This window comes from Haemorhous mexicanus, chromosome 31, assembly GCF_027477595.1.
Source record: "Haemorhous mexicanus isolate bHaeMex1 chromosome 31, bHaeMex1.pri, whole genome shotgun sequence".
Lineage (NCBI taxonomy): Eukaryota > Metazoa > Chordata > Aves > Passeriformes > Fringillidae > Haemorhous > Haemorhous mexicanus.
In genome coordinates this window covers 2,028,356-2,041,147 of record NC_082371.1, presented here as the reverse complement: position 1 = coordinate 2,041,147, position 12,792 = coordinate 2,028,356, and the positions used below count along the sequence as shown (strand labels likewise).

General features: G+C 49.9%; 1 protein-coding gene across 5 annotated transcripts; it reads left to right on the top strand.

Moving 5' to 3' along the window:
- The first annotated feature begins 318 nt into the window (after window positions 1-318).
- Window positions 319-11,950, top strand: RIT1 (Ras like without CAAX 1). Of its 5 annotated transcripts, none has more exons than XM_059870849.1 (7): window positions 319-499; window positions 1,146-1,202; window positions 2,825-2,898; window positions 2,974-3,165; window positions 7,779-8,971; window positions 9,132-9,979; window positions 10,328-11,950. In XM_059870849.1, exons 1-5 carry the CDS (start codon window positions 400-402, stop codon window positions 8,007-8,009), a joined length of 654 nt encoding a protein of 217 aa, XP_059726832.1. In that variant the 5' UTR covers window positions 319-399; the 3' UTR covers window positions 8,010-8,971; window positions 9,132-9,979; window positions 10,328-11,950. The 5 variants fall into 5 exon arrangements, with proteins under 5 accessions (XP_059726832.1, XP_059726834.1, XP_059726830.1 ...); XM_059870851.1 differs by having other exon boundaries at window positions 9,132-10,534; window positions 10,676-11,950; XM_059870847.1 differs by having other exon boundaries at window positions 9,132-11,950.
- The last annotated feature ends 842 nt before the right edge of the window (window positions 11,951-12,792 follow it).

The following is a 12,792-nucleotide window of genomic DNA, read 5'->3' as shown; positions in this document are numbered from 1 at the left end:
GGGCTTGGGGCTTGGGGGGGAACCGAGGGGCTGAGGGGATCTAGGGCTGGAGAGGGGGTTCGGGTGGGGGGAGTCGCTGGGTGCTGGGGATGTGGGGAATGGGGGAGGGAGTGCAGGCTGGGAGGGGAGCCGGGAGCTGAGAGAAACCCCGAGATCCGGGAGGGCAGTCCTGGGGCTGAGGGGGTGCGGGTCCGGGGGCCGGTGCTGTGTCCCCGCCGTGTCCCCGCCGTGTCCCGCCCTGTCCCCGTCCTGTCCCGTTGTGTCCCCACCGAGCCGCCGTCGGGCCCCGCCCGCTGCGCTCCCCGGCCGGGGCGGGCCCGGGCGGGCGCTGAGGCGGAGGAGCCGCCGCCATTTCGGTGTCGCTGCGAGCGGGGCCGGGGCAGCGCTGAGGGGGCGGCCATGGATCCCGGAGCCCGCCCGGGCGGCGGCGGCGGCGCCCCGGGGCAGTCCCGCGAGTACAAACTGGTGATGCTGGGTGCGGGAGGCGTCGGCAAGAGCGGTGAGTGCGGGGCTGCGGCCGCCGCCGGCCCCGGGACCCCGCGGGGCCGGGGGGAGCCGCGTTCCCTCAGCAGAGCCCCGTTCTGGGCGCGGTGCCGCCGCTCCCGAGGTGTCCCGGCCCTCCCGGGGTGTCCCCGTCGGGCGCTCCCGACCCTTCCCGAGGTGTCCCGGCCCCTCTTGGGACATCACGGCTCCCCTATACCGAGGTGTCCCGGCCTATCCCGGGCTGTCCCCGCCGCCCTGTCCCGGCTCCTCCCGAGATGTCCCGGCCCCTCCCCGGCCCTCCCGAGGTGTCCCCGCCGCCCTGTCCCGGTTCCTCCCGAGGTGTCCCGGCCCCTCCCGAAGTGTCCCGGGCTGTCCCGGCCCATCCCGGGCTGTCCCCGCCGCCCTGTCCCGGCTCCTCCCGAAGTGTCCCGGCCCATCCTGGGCTGTCCCGGCTCCTCCCGAGGTGTCCCGCTCTTCGCCTTCCGCCTCCGGCCGCGTCCCGGAGCTCGTCCCGCCTGAGGACACGGGCGGAGCATCCCCGGGCCGAGGGCAGCCCCGCGCTCGGTGCTCGGTTTGGGTCTGTGCCAGGGCTCTGGGGTAACGTTGTGACCCGGGGAGCTGGGGGCTGAGCTGCTCATTTGCTCCCTGGTTTCTGCTTCCAGCCATGACCATGCAGTTCATCAGTCACCGCTTCCCAGAGGACCACGATCCCACCATCGGTGAGGAAAATCTCTTTTCATTCATTCCCTTGGCAGGTTAAAGCCCGTTGCTTTAAACTGTTCAATTCAAAGCTATCTATAAATCTGGCTGTGGATTGATCTCTGATCACTCATCAGCAGGTCAGGGAGTGAGCTGGGCAGTGCTGAACCTCTGCAGGGCTGTGCCAGCTCTGGCACCCTCAGCACAGCAGGGACAGGCAGCTCCTGCAGGGTGACAAAGATGCTGAAGGGCCTGGAGGGTCCCTGCCCAGGAAAGGCTGAGGGAGCTGGGGCTGCTCAGCCTGGAGAGGAGCCCCAGGGAGAGGGGTCAGCCCTGGCTGTCCCCAGGTGTCCCTGGGTGTCTCTGGGTGTCCCCAGATGTCCCTGGGTAACCCTGTCTGTCCATGAGTGTCCCAGTGTGTCTGTCCCTGTCTGTCCCCGTGTCTGTCCCAGTCTGTCCCTGTCTGTCTGTCCCTGTGTGCAGAGGTCAGGGCAGCCCCAGGCTCTGCTCCAGGCCCAGCCATGGCCCCAGAGCCACGGGCAGGGCCTGAGCCCAGGAGCTGCCCCTGCCCAGGAGGCAGAACTGCTGCCCTGGGCAGTGCCAGCCCTGAGCAGAGCCCAGAGAGGCTGTGGAGCCTCCCTGCCTGGGGGTCCCAGAGCCACCTGGGCCCACCTGTGCCCTGGGATGGCCCTGCCCACCTGGGGACCCCAGAGCCACCTGGGCCCACCTGTGCCCTGGGATGGCCCTGCTGGGGATCCCAGAGCCACCTGGGCCCACCTGTGCCCTGGGGTGTCTCTGCAGGTGATTTTCTGCGGTTCCCTCCAGCCTGAACCCTGTCTGTGTTTCTGTGATCTGAGAGTGGGGTGTGAATGCTGAGTTTCCTCTCTTTAATTGTTTTGCCATCCATCCCTGTCTCTGTCTGTGTTGGCAGAGCTGCTGAGCCATTTTCAGTTCTCCCTCACAGATTCCAGGCTCTGTGCTGTGATCAGCTCTTTGCTGTTCACTTGTCAGGCCAAATTGTTCTTTGTGTTTGAGAAATTGAGAGGGGTCAGAGTGCTCAACACCTCACTCTGGTGCTGTAGAGCCTCAGCAGCATCTCCAGGAGAAACCTGAGCCAACTCAGTGGAAAGAAAAGGGGAGGGGAAAAAAGCCAAATTCTTGCTGAGAACGAGTTCTTAAAGTTTTGCAGTGGCTCTTAAGAGGGACAGAATATTTGTGCATTTATATATTTATAGACAGATCATTTTTAGATGGTGTTTATAATAACATTTACATATGTAATGTTTCATTTGTTTTGCTGATGTGTATTCTAATTTTAAGAAATTATAGATTCTAAGAAATCAGCAGTTGTTGGTGAGCAGCTCTTCCCTTGAATCACAGATCTTTTCTGGCTTTGAGGAGAACAAAATGTTACTCCTCTGTTTCCCACCAAGGTGACCAAAATGAATTTCTGAGCTGTGTGCACACGAAATATTAAATCACACCAGAGCAATGAGAAATTGCACTGAATTAATTGAAACGAAGCTCAGACTGAGGCAGTCCAGTGCTCCTGGCAGGCTGGGTGCTTCTGGGGTAGCATTTCCTGTGTGAGCTGACGAGTGTTGTGCTTGTATCCCAATTTTTTGGTGTCCTGGGGATCCAGAGGACGCCTACAAGATCCGGATCCGCATCGACGACGAGCCTGCCAACCTGGATATCCTGGACACAGCAGGACAGGTACGTGAGCTGGCACCTCGTGCAGCAGCCATGGAGGGACAGGAATCCTGCATGAAGAACGTTGTTGTGTTGCAGGCCGAGTTCACAGCCATGAGGGACCAGTACATGAGGGCAGGAGAAGGGTTCATCATCTGCTACTCCATCACGGACCGGCGCAGCTTCCACGAGGTGCGCGAGTTCAAGCAGCTCATCTACCGCGTGCGCCGCACCGACGACACGCCCGTGGTGCTGGTGGGCAACAAGTCTGACCTGAGCCAGCTGCGCCAGGTAAGGGCCACGGGGAGCCCTCCCTGAGGAGCTGCTGCAGTGCAGCAAGAGGGGTTTGTGCTTTTTCCTTGGTGTTCTGCGTTGTTTCCGTGCTGAGCGCGACGCTGCTTTCACACAGAGTGTGGTGGGGAAAAAGGTGCCTGTAGCAGTCCCAGAAACAAAGTCTGTTCTTGTTGGGACCCTGGATTCTGAGAATTTTACACTTTCTGTGCTGCCAGAACAAGAGAACACTGCATTTGACCTGAAGCCTTCCAAAATTGAATGGTAAAACAGAGATTATTCGCATGCAGTGTGAATAGAAGTGTGTAATATCACATGGTAAAGAACTTGGAGTTTAAGAGAAACAAAGTCAGTTGGAACCCTGGATTCTGAGAATTTTAGACTTTCTGTGCTGCCCGAACAAGAGAGCACTGGATTTGACCTGAGGCTGTGAAGAAGGCTTCCAAAATTGACTAATAATACTGAGATTACAGGTGTGTAGTTGGTTAGAAGTGTGTAGCATCACAGGGTGGAAAACTTGAAAGTTTGGGGTTTTAAGAAGAAAAGTCTGCATTGTGGGCTTGGAGGGATCAGTTACTGGGTTAAAAGGGAAATAATCTAGGTGTCAGTTCTTAATTGGATAGTTAAGTCTTAAAAGACCTTGTAACAAGAGCTAGTTAGCCATTTTGTGCCTTCTAATGAAACTGCAGAACTGCTGAAACTGCACAACTCACTCAGGCTGTGAGGCTGTAACATAGATCAGAAATAACAAAAATACCATCCCAGGTGCCTTCAGTCCTGACCTGGAGAACCCAACAGGGAGCCCTCCCTGAGGAGCTGCTGCAGTGCAGCAAGAGGGGTTTGTGCTTTTTCCTTGGTGTTCTGCGTTGTTTCCGTGCTGAGAGCGATGCTGGCTTCACACAGAGTGTGGTGGGGAAAAAGGTGCCTGTAGCAGTCCCAGAAACAAAGTCTGTTCTTGTTGGGACCCTGGATTCTGAGAATTTTACACTGTCTGTGCTGCCAGAACAAGAGAACACTGCATTTGACCTGAAGCCTTCCAAAATTGAATGGTAAAACAGAGATTAGGAGTGTGCAGTTTGACTAGAAGTGTGTAATATCACATGGTGAAGAACTCAGTTGAAGTTTAAGAGAAACAAAGTCTATTCTGGATTCTGAGAATTTTAGACTTTCTGTGCTGCCAGAACAAGAGAACACTGCATTTGACCTGAAACCTTCCAAAATTGAGTGATAAAACTGAGATTAGGAGTGTGCAGTTTGACTAGAAGTGTGTAATATCACATGGTGAAGAACTCAGTTGAAGTTTAAGAGAAACAAAGTCTATTCTGGATTCTGAGAATTTTAGACTTTCTGTGCTGCCAGAACAAGAGAACACTGCATTTGACCTGAAACCTTCCAAAATTGAGTGATAAAACTGAGATTAGGAGTATGCAGTTTGACTAGAAGTGTGTAATATCACATGGTGGAAAACTTAGAGTTTAAGAGAAACAAAGTCTGTTGGAACCCTGGATTCTGAGAATTTTAAACTTTCTGTGCCTAAAGGCCCAGACCCACAAGAGAGCACTGCATCTGACCTGAGGCTGTGATGAAGGATTCCAAAATTGAAAGATAGAACTTGTATGAGTGTGCAGTTTGACTAGAAGTGTGTAGTATCACATGGTGAAGAACTCAGTTGAAGTTTAAGAGAAACAAAGTCTATTCTGGATTCTGAGAATTTTACACTTTCTGTGCTGCCAGAACAAGAGAACACTGCATTTGACCTGAAACCTTCCAAAATTGAGTGATAAAACTGAGATTAGGAGTGTGTAGTTTGACTAGAAGTGTGTAATATCACATGGTGGAAAACTTGGAGTTTAAGAGAAACAAAGTCTGTTGGAACACTGGATTCTGAGAATTTTAAACTTTCTGTGCCTAAAGGCCCAGACCTACAAGAGAACACGGGATTTGACCTGAGGCTGAGAAGAAGGCTTCCAAAATTGATTAATAATACTGAGATTACAGGTGTGTAGTTGGTTAGAAGTGTGTAGCATCACAGGGTGGAAAACTTGAAAGTTTGGGGTTTTAAGAAGAAAAGTCTGCATTGTGGGCTTGGAGGGATCAGTTACTGGGTTAAAAGGGAAATAATCCAGGTGTCAGTTCTTAATTGGATAGTTAAGTCTTAAAAGACCTTGTTACAAGAGCTAGTTAGCCATTTTGTGCCTTCTAATGAAACTGCAGAACTCCTGAAACTGCACAACTCACTCGGGCTGTGAGGCAGTAACATAGATCAGAAATAACAAAAATACCATCCCAGGTGCCTTCAGTCCTGACCTGGAGAACCCAACAGGGAGCCCTCCCTGAGGAGCTGCTGCAGTGCAGCAAGAGGGGTTTGTGCTTTTTCCTTGGTGTTCTGCGTTGTTTCCGTGCTGAGAGCGGCGCTGGTTTCACACAGAGTGTGGTGGGGAAAAAGGTGCCTGTAGCAGTCCCAGCAACAAAGTCTGTTCTTGTTGGGACCCTGGATTCTGAGAATTTTACACTTTCTGTGCTGCCAGAACAAGAGAACACTGCATTTGACCTGAAGCCTTCCAAAACTGAGTGACAGAACTGGGATTATGGGCATGCAGTGTGAATAGAAGTGTGTAATATCACATGGTAAAGAACTTGGAGTTTAAGAGAAACAAAGTCAGTTGGAACCCTGGATTCTGAGAATTTTAAACTTTCTGTGCTGCCCGAACAAGAGAGCACTGCATTTGACCTGAAGCCTTCCAAAATTGAATGGTAAAACAGAGATTAGGAGTGTGCAGTTTGACTAGAAGTGTGTAATATCACATGGTGGAAAACTCAGTTGAAGTTTAAGAGAAACAAAGTCTATTCTGGATTCTGAGAATTTTACACTGTCTGTGCTGCCAGAACAAGAGAACACTGCATTTGACCTGAAGCCTTCCAAAATTGAATGATAAAACTGAGATTAGGAGTGTGCAGTTTGACTAGAAGTGTGTAATATCACATGGTGGAAAACTTGGAGTTTAAGGGAAACAAAGTCTGTTGGAACCCTGGATTCTGAGAATTTTAAACTTTCTGTGCCTAAAGGCCCAGACCCACAAGAGAGCACTGCATCTGACCTGAGGCTCTGATGAAGGATTCCAAAATTGAAAGATAGAACTTGTATGAGTGTGCAGTTTGACTAGAAGTGTGTAGTATCACATGGTGAAGAACTCAGTTGAAGTTTAAGAGAAACAAAGTCTATTCTGGATTCTGAGAATTTTACACTGTCTGTGCTGCCAGAACAAGAGAGCACTGCATTTGACCTGAGGCTGTGAAGAAGGATTCCAAAGTTGAATGATAAAACTGAGATTAGGAGTGTGTAATTTGAATAGAAGTGTGTAATATCACATGGTGAAGAGCTCAGTTGAAGTTTAAGAGAAACAAAGTCATTTGGAACCCTGAGCAGGGGGTGCCCTCATTTTCCAGGTGTCCCAAGAGTCAGGCTCTGCCTTAGTATGGGAAACCTTTGGAGCTGGGTGGAAATGATCTGTGCTTGGAGCAGAGGGACAGAGACCAAAACAGGGAAAGGCCAAGAAATGAAATCCTGAGGTTTGGCTTCCCTGAGCAGGGTGTGCACTCATTTTCTAGGTGTGCAAGGAGGAAATCTCTGCCTTAGCATGGGTGGAATCAATCCTCTGGAAACCCTTGGAGCTGAGTGGAATTGATCTGTGTTAGGGCTTGGAGTGTCCATAAAGAGAGACAGAGAGCAAAACAGGGAAAGGAGAAGAAATAAACTCCTGGGGTTTGCCTTCCCTGAGCAGGGTGTGCCCTCATTTCCCAGGTGTCCAAGGAGGGAGGCTCTGTCTTAGCACGAGGGGAATCAATCCTTTGGAGCTGGGTGGAATTGATCTGTGCTTGGAGCACAAACCAGGGAAAGGCAAAGGAATAAACTCCTGGGGTTTGGCTTCCCTGAGCAGGGTGTGCTCTGGTTTTCCAGGTGTCTAAGAAGGAAATCTCTGCCTTGGCACGGGTGGAATCTCTGGAAACCCTTGGCGCTGGGTGGAATTGATCTGTGTTAGGGCTTGGAGTGTCCACAAAGAGAGACAGAGAGCAAAACAGAGAAAGGAGAAGAAATAAACTCCTGGGGTTTGGCTTCCCTGAGCAGGGTGTGCCCTCATTTCCCAGGTGTCCAAGGAGGGAGGCTCTGCCTTAGCACGAGTGGAATCAATCCTTTGGAGCTGGGTGGAATCCATCTGTGCTTGGAGCACAAACCAGGGAAAGGCAAAGGAATAAACTCCTGGGGTTTGCCTTCCCTGAGCAGGGTGTGCTCTGGTTTCCCAGGTGTCTAAGAAGGAAATCTCTGCCTTGGCACGGGTGGAATCAATCCTTTGGAGCTGGGTGGAATCCATCTGTGCTTGGAGCACAAACCAGAGAAAGGCAGAGGAATAAGCTCCTGGCTTTTGACTCGCTGTGCTGATGTTTTGCAGGTGTCCAAGGAGGGAGGCTCTGCCTTGGCACGGGTGGAATCTCTGGAAACCCTTGGAGCTGGGTGGGAGCGATTTGTCCCTTGGAGCAGAGGCACAGAGAGCAAACCAGAGAAAGGCAAAGGAATAAACTCCTGCCTTTTGACTCGCTGTGCTGATGTTTTGCAGGTGTCCAAGGAGGAAGGCTCTGCCCTGGCCAGGGAGTTCAGCTGCCCCTTCTTCGAGACGTCGGCCGCGTTCCGCTACTACATCGACGACGTGTTCCACGCGCTGGTGCGCGAGATCCGCCGCAAGGAGAAGGAGGCCGTGATGGCCCTGGAGAGGAAATCCAAGCCCAAAAGCAGCGTCTGGAAAAGACTCAAGTCCCCCTTTAGGAGGAAGAAGGATTCAGTCACTTGAACAGCAGAATTCCTCTGCAGAACGGGACAAAAGCTGTGACCTTTAGTAGCCAGAGGAGCTCGGTGACACGCTGAGGGGTGTGTGACACTCGAGGGGACTTTGCCTCACCCTGCCAGGTGGTTTTCTGTAGAACCATGTTGCCTTGATTCTGGGTGTTGAACTTCAGACCCAGGGACAGTTGTACTTTGTTTGTTGTGATGTGTTTTTTACTGGACCCAGCAGGTGTTGGCCACCCATGGCTTGGTGGCCCTGACACTTTGGAGTGTTTGTCCTCGGTCACAGCAAGCTGGGAGCTGAACTGTGCAAAACATTCCTGGAGTTGGAGCCAGCCTCACTGAATCTGTGGTTTTCCCAGCTGGAAAAGAGGATTTTGCTGCTCTCCACAGTGTGAGAGGCTGAACAAAGTGTCTTGGCCTTGGAGGTCACTGAATTTCTCGTGCCTTCATGGGACAGATTTCTTTCCAGGAAAATGGATGTGGAATCTTTGTGTGCAACTTCATCCAGGTGATCAGAGCTGTAGGTGGGATGTAAACACACCAGAATCACAGAATCCTTTCAGCTGGAAAGGCCCCTGGGATCAGTGACCCAGAGCACTCAGTGCCACATCCAGTCCTTCAGACTCCTCCAGGGACAGCGGCTCCACCACCTCCAAATTCCATCCCCCTTGTCCTGGGGGCAGCCCTGCAGGAGCCCCTGGGATGGTGCAAACAGCCCTGAAGGTGCTGCCCCAGCTCCTGGGCTGGGATGTGCTGGAGAAGGCACAGCCTGGAGCTCCCTCCCTGCTCCAAATCCTGCTGGGAATGGGGCACTGCCCTCTTTGGTCACTTCTGGGCCATCCTGAGGGCAGCAGTGACACTGGGGAGCTGTTTGGCACAGAAAGTGGCTGATCCTGAGGCTCTGCCAGTGCAGCCCGAGCAGTTCTGGGCACAGCAGGGAGGAACAGCAGCTCCTCACCTGTGCAGGTGCCCCAGGCACTCTGGGATGCTCTCAGAAGGATTTTCTGGCAGGGAGGAACACTCCCAGCAGCTCCTCACCTGTGCAGGTGCTCCAGGCACTCTGGGATGCTCTCAGAAGGATTTTCTGGCAGGGAGGAACACTCCCAGCAGCTCCTCACCTGTGCAGATGCTCCAGGCACTCTGGGATGCTCTCAGAAGGATTTTCAGGTGAGGCAGCAGCTCCTCACCTGTCCAGATGCTCCAGGCACTCTGTGATGCTCTCAAGGAGGATTTTCTGGCAGGGAGGAACACTCCCAGCAGCTCCTCACCTGTGCAGGTGTCCCAAGCACTCAGTGATGCTCTCAGAAGGATTTTCAGGTGAGGCAGCAGCTCCTCACCTGTGCAGGTGTCCCAAGCACTCTGTGGTGCTCTCAGAAGGATTTTCTGGCAGGGAGGAGCAGACCCAGCAGCTCCTCACCTGTGCAGGTGCCCCAGGCTCTTTGTGATGCTCTCAGAAGGATTTTCTGGCAGGGAGGAACACTCCCAGCAGCTCCTCACCTGTGCAGGTGTCCCAAGCACTCAGTGATGCTCTCAGAAGGATTTTCAGGTAGGGAGGCCCAGACCCAGCAGCTCCTCACCTGTCCAGATGCTCCAGGCACTCTGGGATGCTCTCAAGGAGGATTTTCTGGCAGGGAGGAACACTCCCAGCAGCTCCTCACCTGTGCAGGTGTCCCAGGCTCTTTGTGATGCTCTCAGAAGGATTTTCAGGTGAGGCAGCAGCTCCACCCCTGGAGGGACCCAGGACTGGATGGATTTCACAGCAGGTTTGGGAGCAGGAGCTTGGTGCTCCTCTGGGTTTTGGTTATTTAATCAGTTCTGTGCTGAGGAGAATTCAGATTGAATCCAAAATGAGGAAAATTCAGATTGAATAAAAAAATGGCTGAGGAGAATTCAGATTGAATCAAAAACTGAATGAGGAGAATTCAGATTGAATCCAAAAATGAATAACAAAATTCAGATTGAATCCAAAAATGAGTGAGGAGAATTCAGATTGAATAAAAAATGACTTGGAAAATTCAGATTGAATCCAAGCTGAGGGGAATTCAAATTGAATCTAAAAAATGAGGAGAATTCAGATTGAATAAAAACTGAGGAGAATCCAAATTGAATCCAAAATGGCTTGGAAAATTCAGATTGAATCCAAAACTGACTGAGGAGAATTCAGATTGAATCAAAAAATTAGTGAGGAGAATTCAGATTGAATCAAAAATGAGAATTCAGATTAAATAAAAAACTGAGTGTGGAGAATTCAGATTGAATAAAACATGAGGAGAATTCAGATTGAATCAAAAAATGGCTTGGAAAATTCAGATTGAATCCAAGCTGAGGAGAATTCAGATTGAATAAAAAATTACTTGGAAAATTCAGATTGAATCCAAGCTGAGGAGAATTCAAATTGAATCTAAAAAATGAGGAGAATTCAGATTGAATAAAAACTGAGGAGAATCCAAATTGAATCCAAAATGGCTTGGAAAATTCAGATTGAATCCAAAACTGACTGAGGAGAATTCAGATTGAATCAAAAAATTAGTGAGGAGAATTCAGATTGAATCAAAAATGAGAATTCAGATTAAATAAAAAACTGAGTGTGGAGAATTCAGATTGAATAAAACATGAGGAGAATTCAGATTGAATCAAAAAATGGCTTGGAAAATTCAGATTGAATCCAAGCTGAGGAGAATTCAGATTGAATAAAAAATTACTTGGAAAATTCAGATTGAATCCAAGCTGAGGAGAATTCAAATTGAATCTAAAAAATGAGGAGAATTCAGATTGAATAAAAACTGAGGAGAATCCAAATTGAATCCAAAATGGCTTGGAAAATTCAGATTGAATCCAAGCTGAGGGGAATTCAGATTGTTCAGAATTTCACTCTCCCCTCCTGTGTGAGCTGCCATCACTGATATTCTCATTTTTGGGTTCAAATCTCTCTAAAACCCAGAGAAAAGCCCCAAACCAGGAGGAGGAGCAGCAGCAATGAGCTCAGAGGTGGCTCTGGAGCAGTTTTGGGTCTCTCAGTTGAATTTTCCTTCTTTCCATCAGCTCAAGGAGCCTGGCAGAGAAAAACAAAATTATTTTCACCCCCAAAAAATGGAATTTTGTGCCTTCCCTGAGTCGTGCAGTGCAGTTTAGGTGTTCCCTGATTTCTGTTGCTTCTAGAATTCACAGAAGAGCAGCCAGCACTTTTGGGGTTTATTTTGGGTTTTTTTTTTACACAGTGTTGTTCAAAGAGTTTTATTTTTTGTCCTGGATAAATTTGTACACAGAACAATGGCTTTATTTGACACGATCTATATAATTTTTTAATACAAAAAATACAAATATTTGCTTTGGGTGTCTCAGTCTTGGTGGGGTTGCTCAGCCTGGGATTGCTGAAGGAGGAAATTTCATTGTGGGCTTGGAAATTTGGGGTAAAAAATGGGATTTAAGTGGTGCAAAGGGTAAAAATTCAGAGTCTAATTTGTTGAAATCTGAACATTTTCCATCCGTGGTGATTTTCCAAGGAGGTCTTTGGTCAGATTTTTGTGACAATCCCAAAACTTGAAGTGGAAATGTTCTCACTTCCCGCTTGGATTCAGCTTCAGGAGATCTGTTTGTGGCAAATGATGCCAAATCCAACCAAATTATACCAAATTACACCAAATTATACCAAATTACAGCAAATCAAACCAGATTGTATCAAACCAAATTAAACCAAATCAAACCAAATTAAACCAAATTAAACCAAATCAAACCAAATCAAACCAAATTAAACCAAATCAAACCAAGTTATTCCCAATCAATTATTCCAAAATTATTCCAAATCAATCCAGATTTCACCAAATTAAACCAAATCAAACCAAATTAAACCAAATTAAACCAAATTAAAATGCTGTGTGGGTTGCTGAGCGTGATGGGATGGGCTGAGCCTTAAGTGAAAAAGTAAAGTAAGGCTGAAGTAAAAAATGTTATCACGTTTTGGAAGTGTTGTCACAGAATTATGGGATGGTTTAGGTGGAAATGGACCCAAAAACTCATCCAGTCTCACCTTCCACCACCCCAGGGTGCTCCCAAGTGTCCAGCCTGGCCCTGGGCACTGCCAGGGGCAGCCCCAGCTGGGCTGGGAAATGTTTTCATGGATTTAATCCCAAACATCCAAAGACTGGGGAGCCCAGGAGGTTCAGACTGGGGAGCTCAGGAGGTTCAGGCTGGGGAGCTCAGGAGGTTCAGATTGGGGAGCCCAGGAGGTTCAGACTGGGGAGCTCAGGAGGTTCAGACTGGGGAGCTCAGGAGGTTCAGACTGGGGAGCTCAGGAGGTTCAGACTGGGGAGCTCAGGAGGTTCAGCTCCTCACCCCCCCAGTTTAGGTGCAAGGGGATTTTTGGGCAATGTGCTCACAGAACCATGGAATGGTTTGGGTTGAAATGGACCCAAAACCTCACCCAGTGCCATGGCAGGGACACCTTCCACCATCCCAGCCCTGTCCAGCCTGGCCCTGGGCACTGCCAGCTGCTCTGGGCACCTGTGCCAGGGCCTGCCCACCCTCCCAGGGAGGAATTCCTGCCCCAGCCCCTCTCTGTCAGTGTGAAGCTGCTCCCCCTTGTCCTCTCACTGCAGGTTTTATAAATCATCTCTTCCCCATCCTGCCTGGCTCCTGATGGCCACAGTGAGGCCACCCTGAATCCTCCTCTCCTCCAGCCCTGCTTTAATTTAACATTGAACTCGACATTCACTTTATTCCCATTTATTCTGTGTGAATTAAATGCACTTTTCCAGCAGAAATTCACATTTTTAGAAGCAAACCCCGGA

Bases quoted from the DNA above. Each gene is read 5' to 3' on its own strand.
- RIT1 (XM_059870849.1), top strand. From the start codon at position 400: ATGGATCCCGGAGCCCGCCCGGGCGGCGGCGGCGGCGCCCCGGGGCAG. The intron at 2,899-2,973 runs GTACGTGAGCTG...GTTGTGTTGCAG, and splicing joins TCCTGGACACAGCAGGACAG to GCCGAGTTCACAGCCATGAG. The intron at 3,166-7,778 runs GTAAGGGCCACG...GATGTTTTGCAG, and splicing joins ACCTGAGCCAGCTGCGCCAG to GTGTCCAAGGAGGAAGGCTC.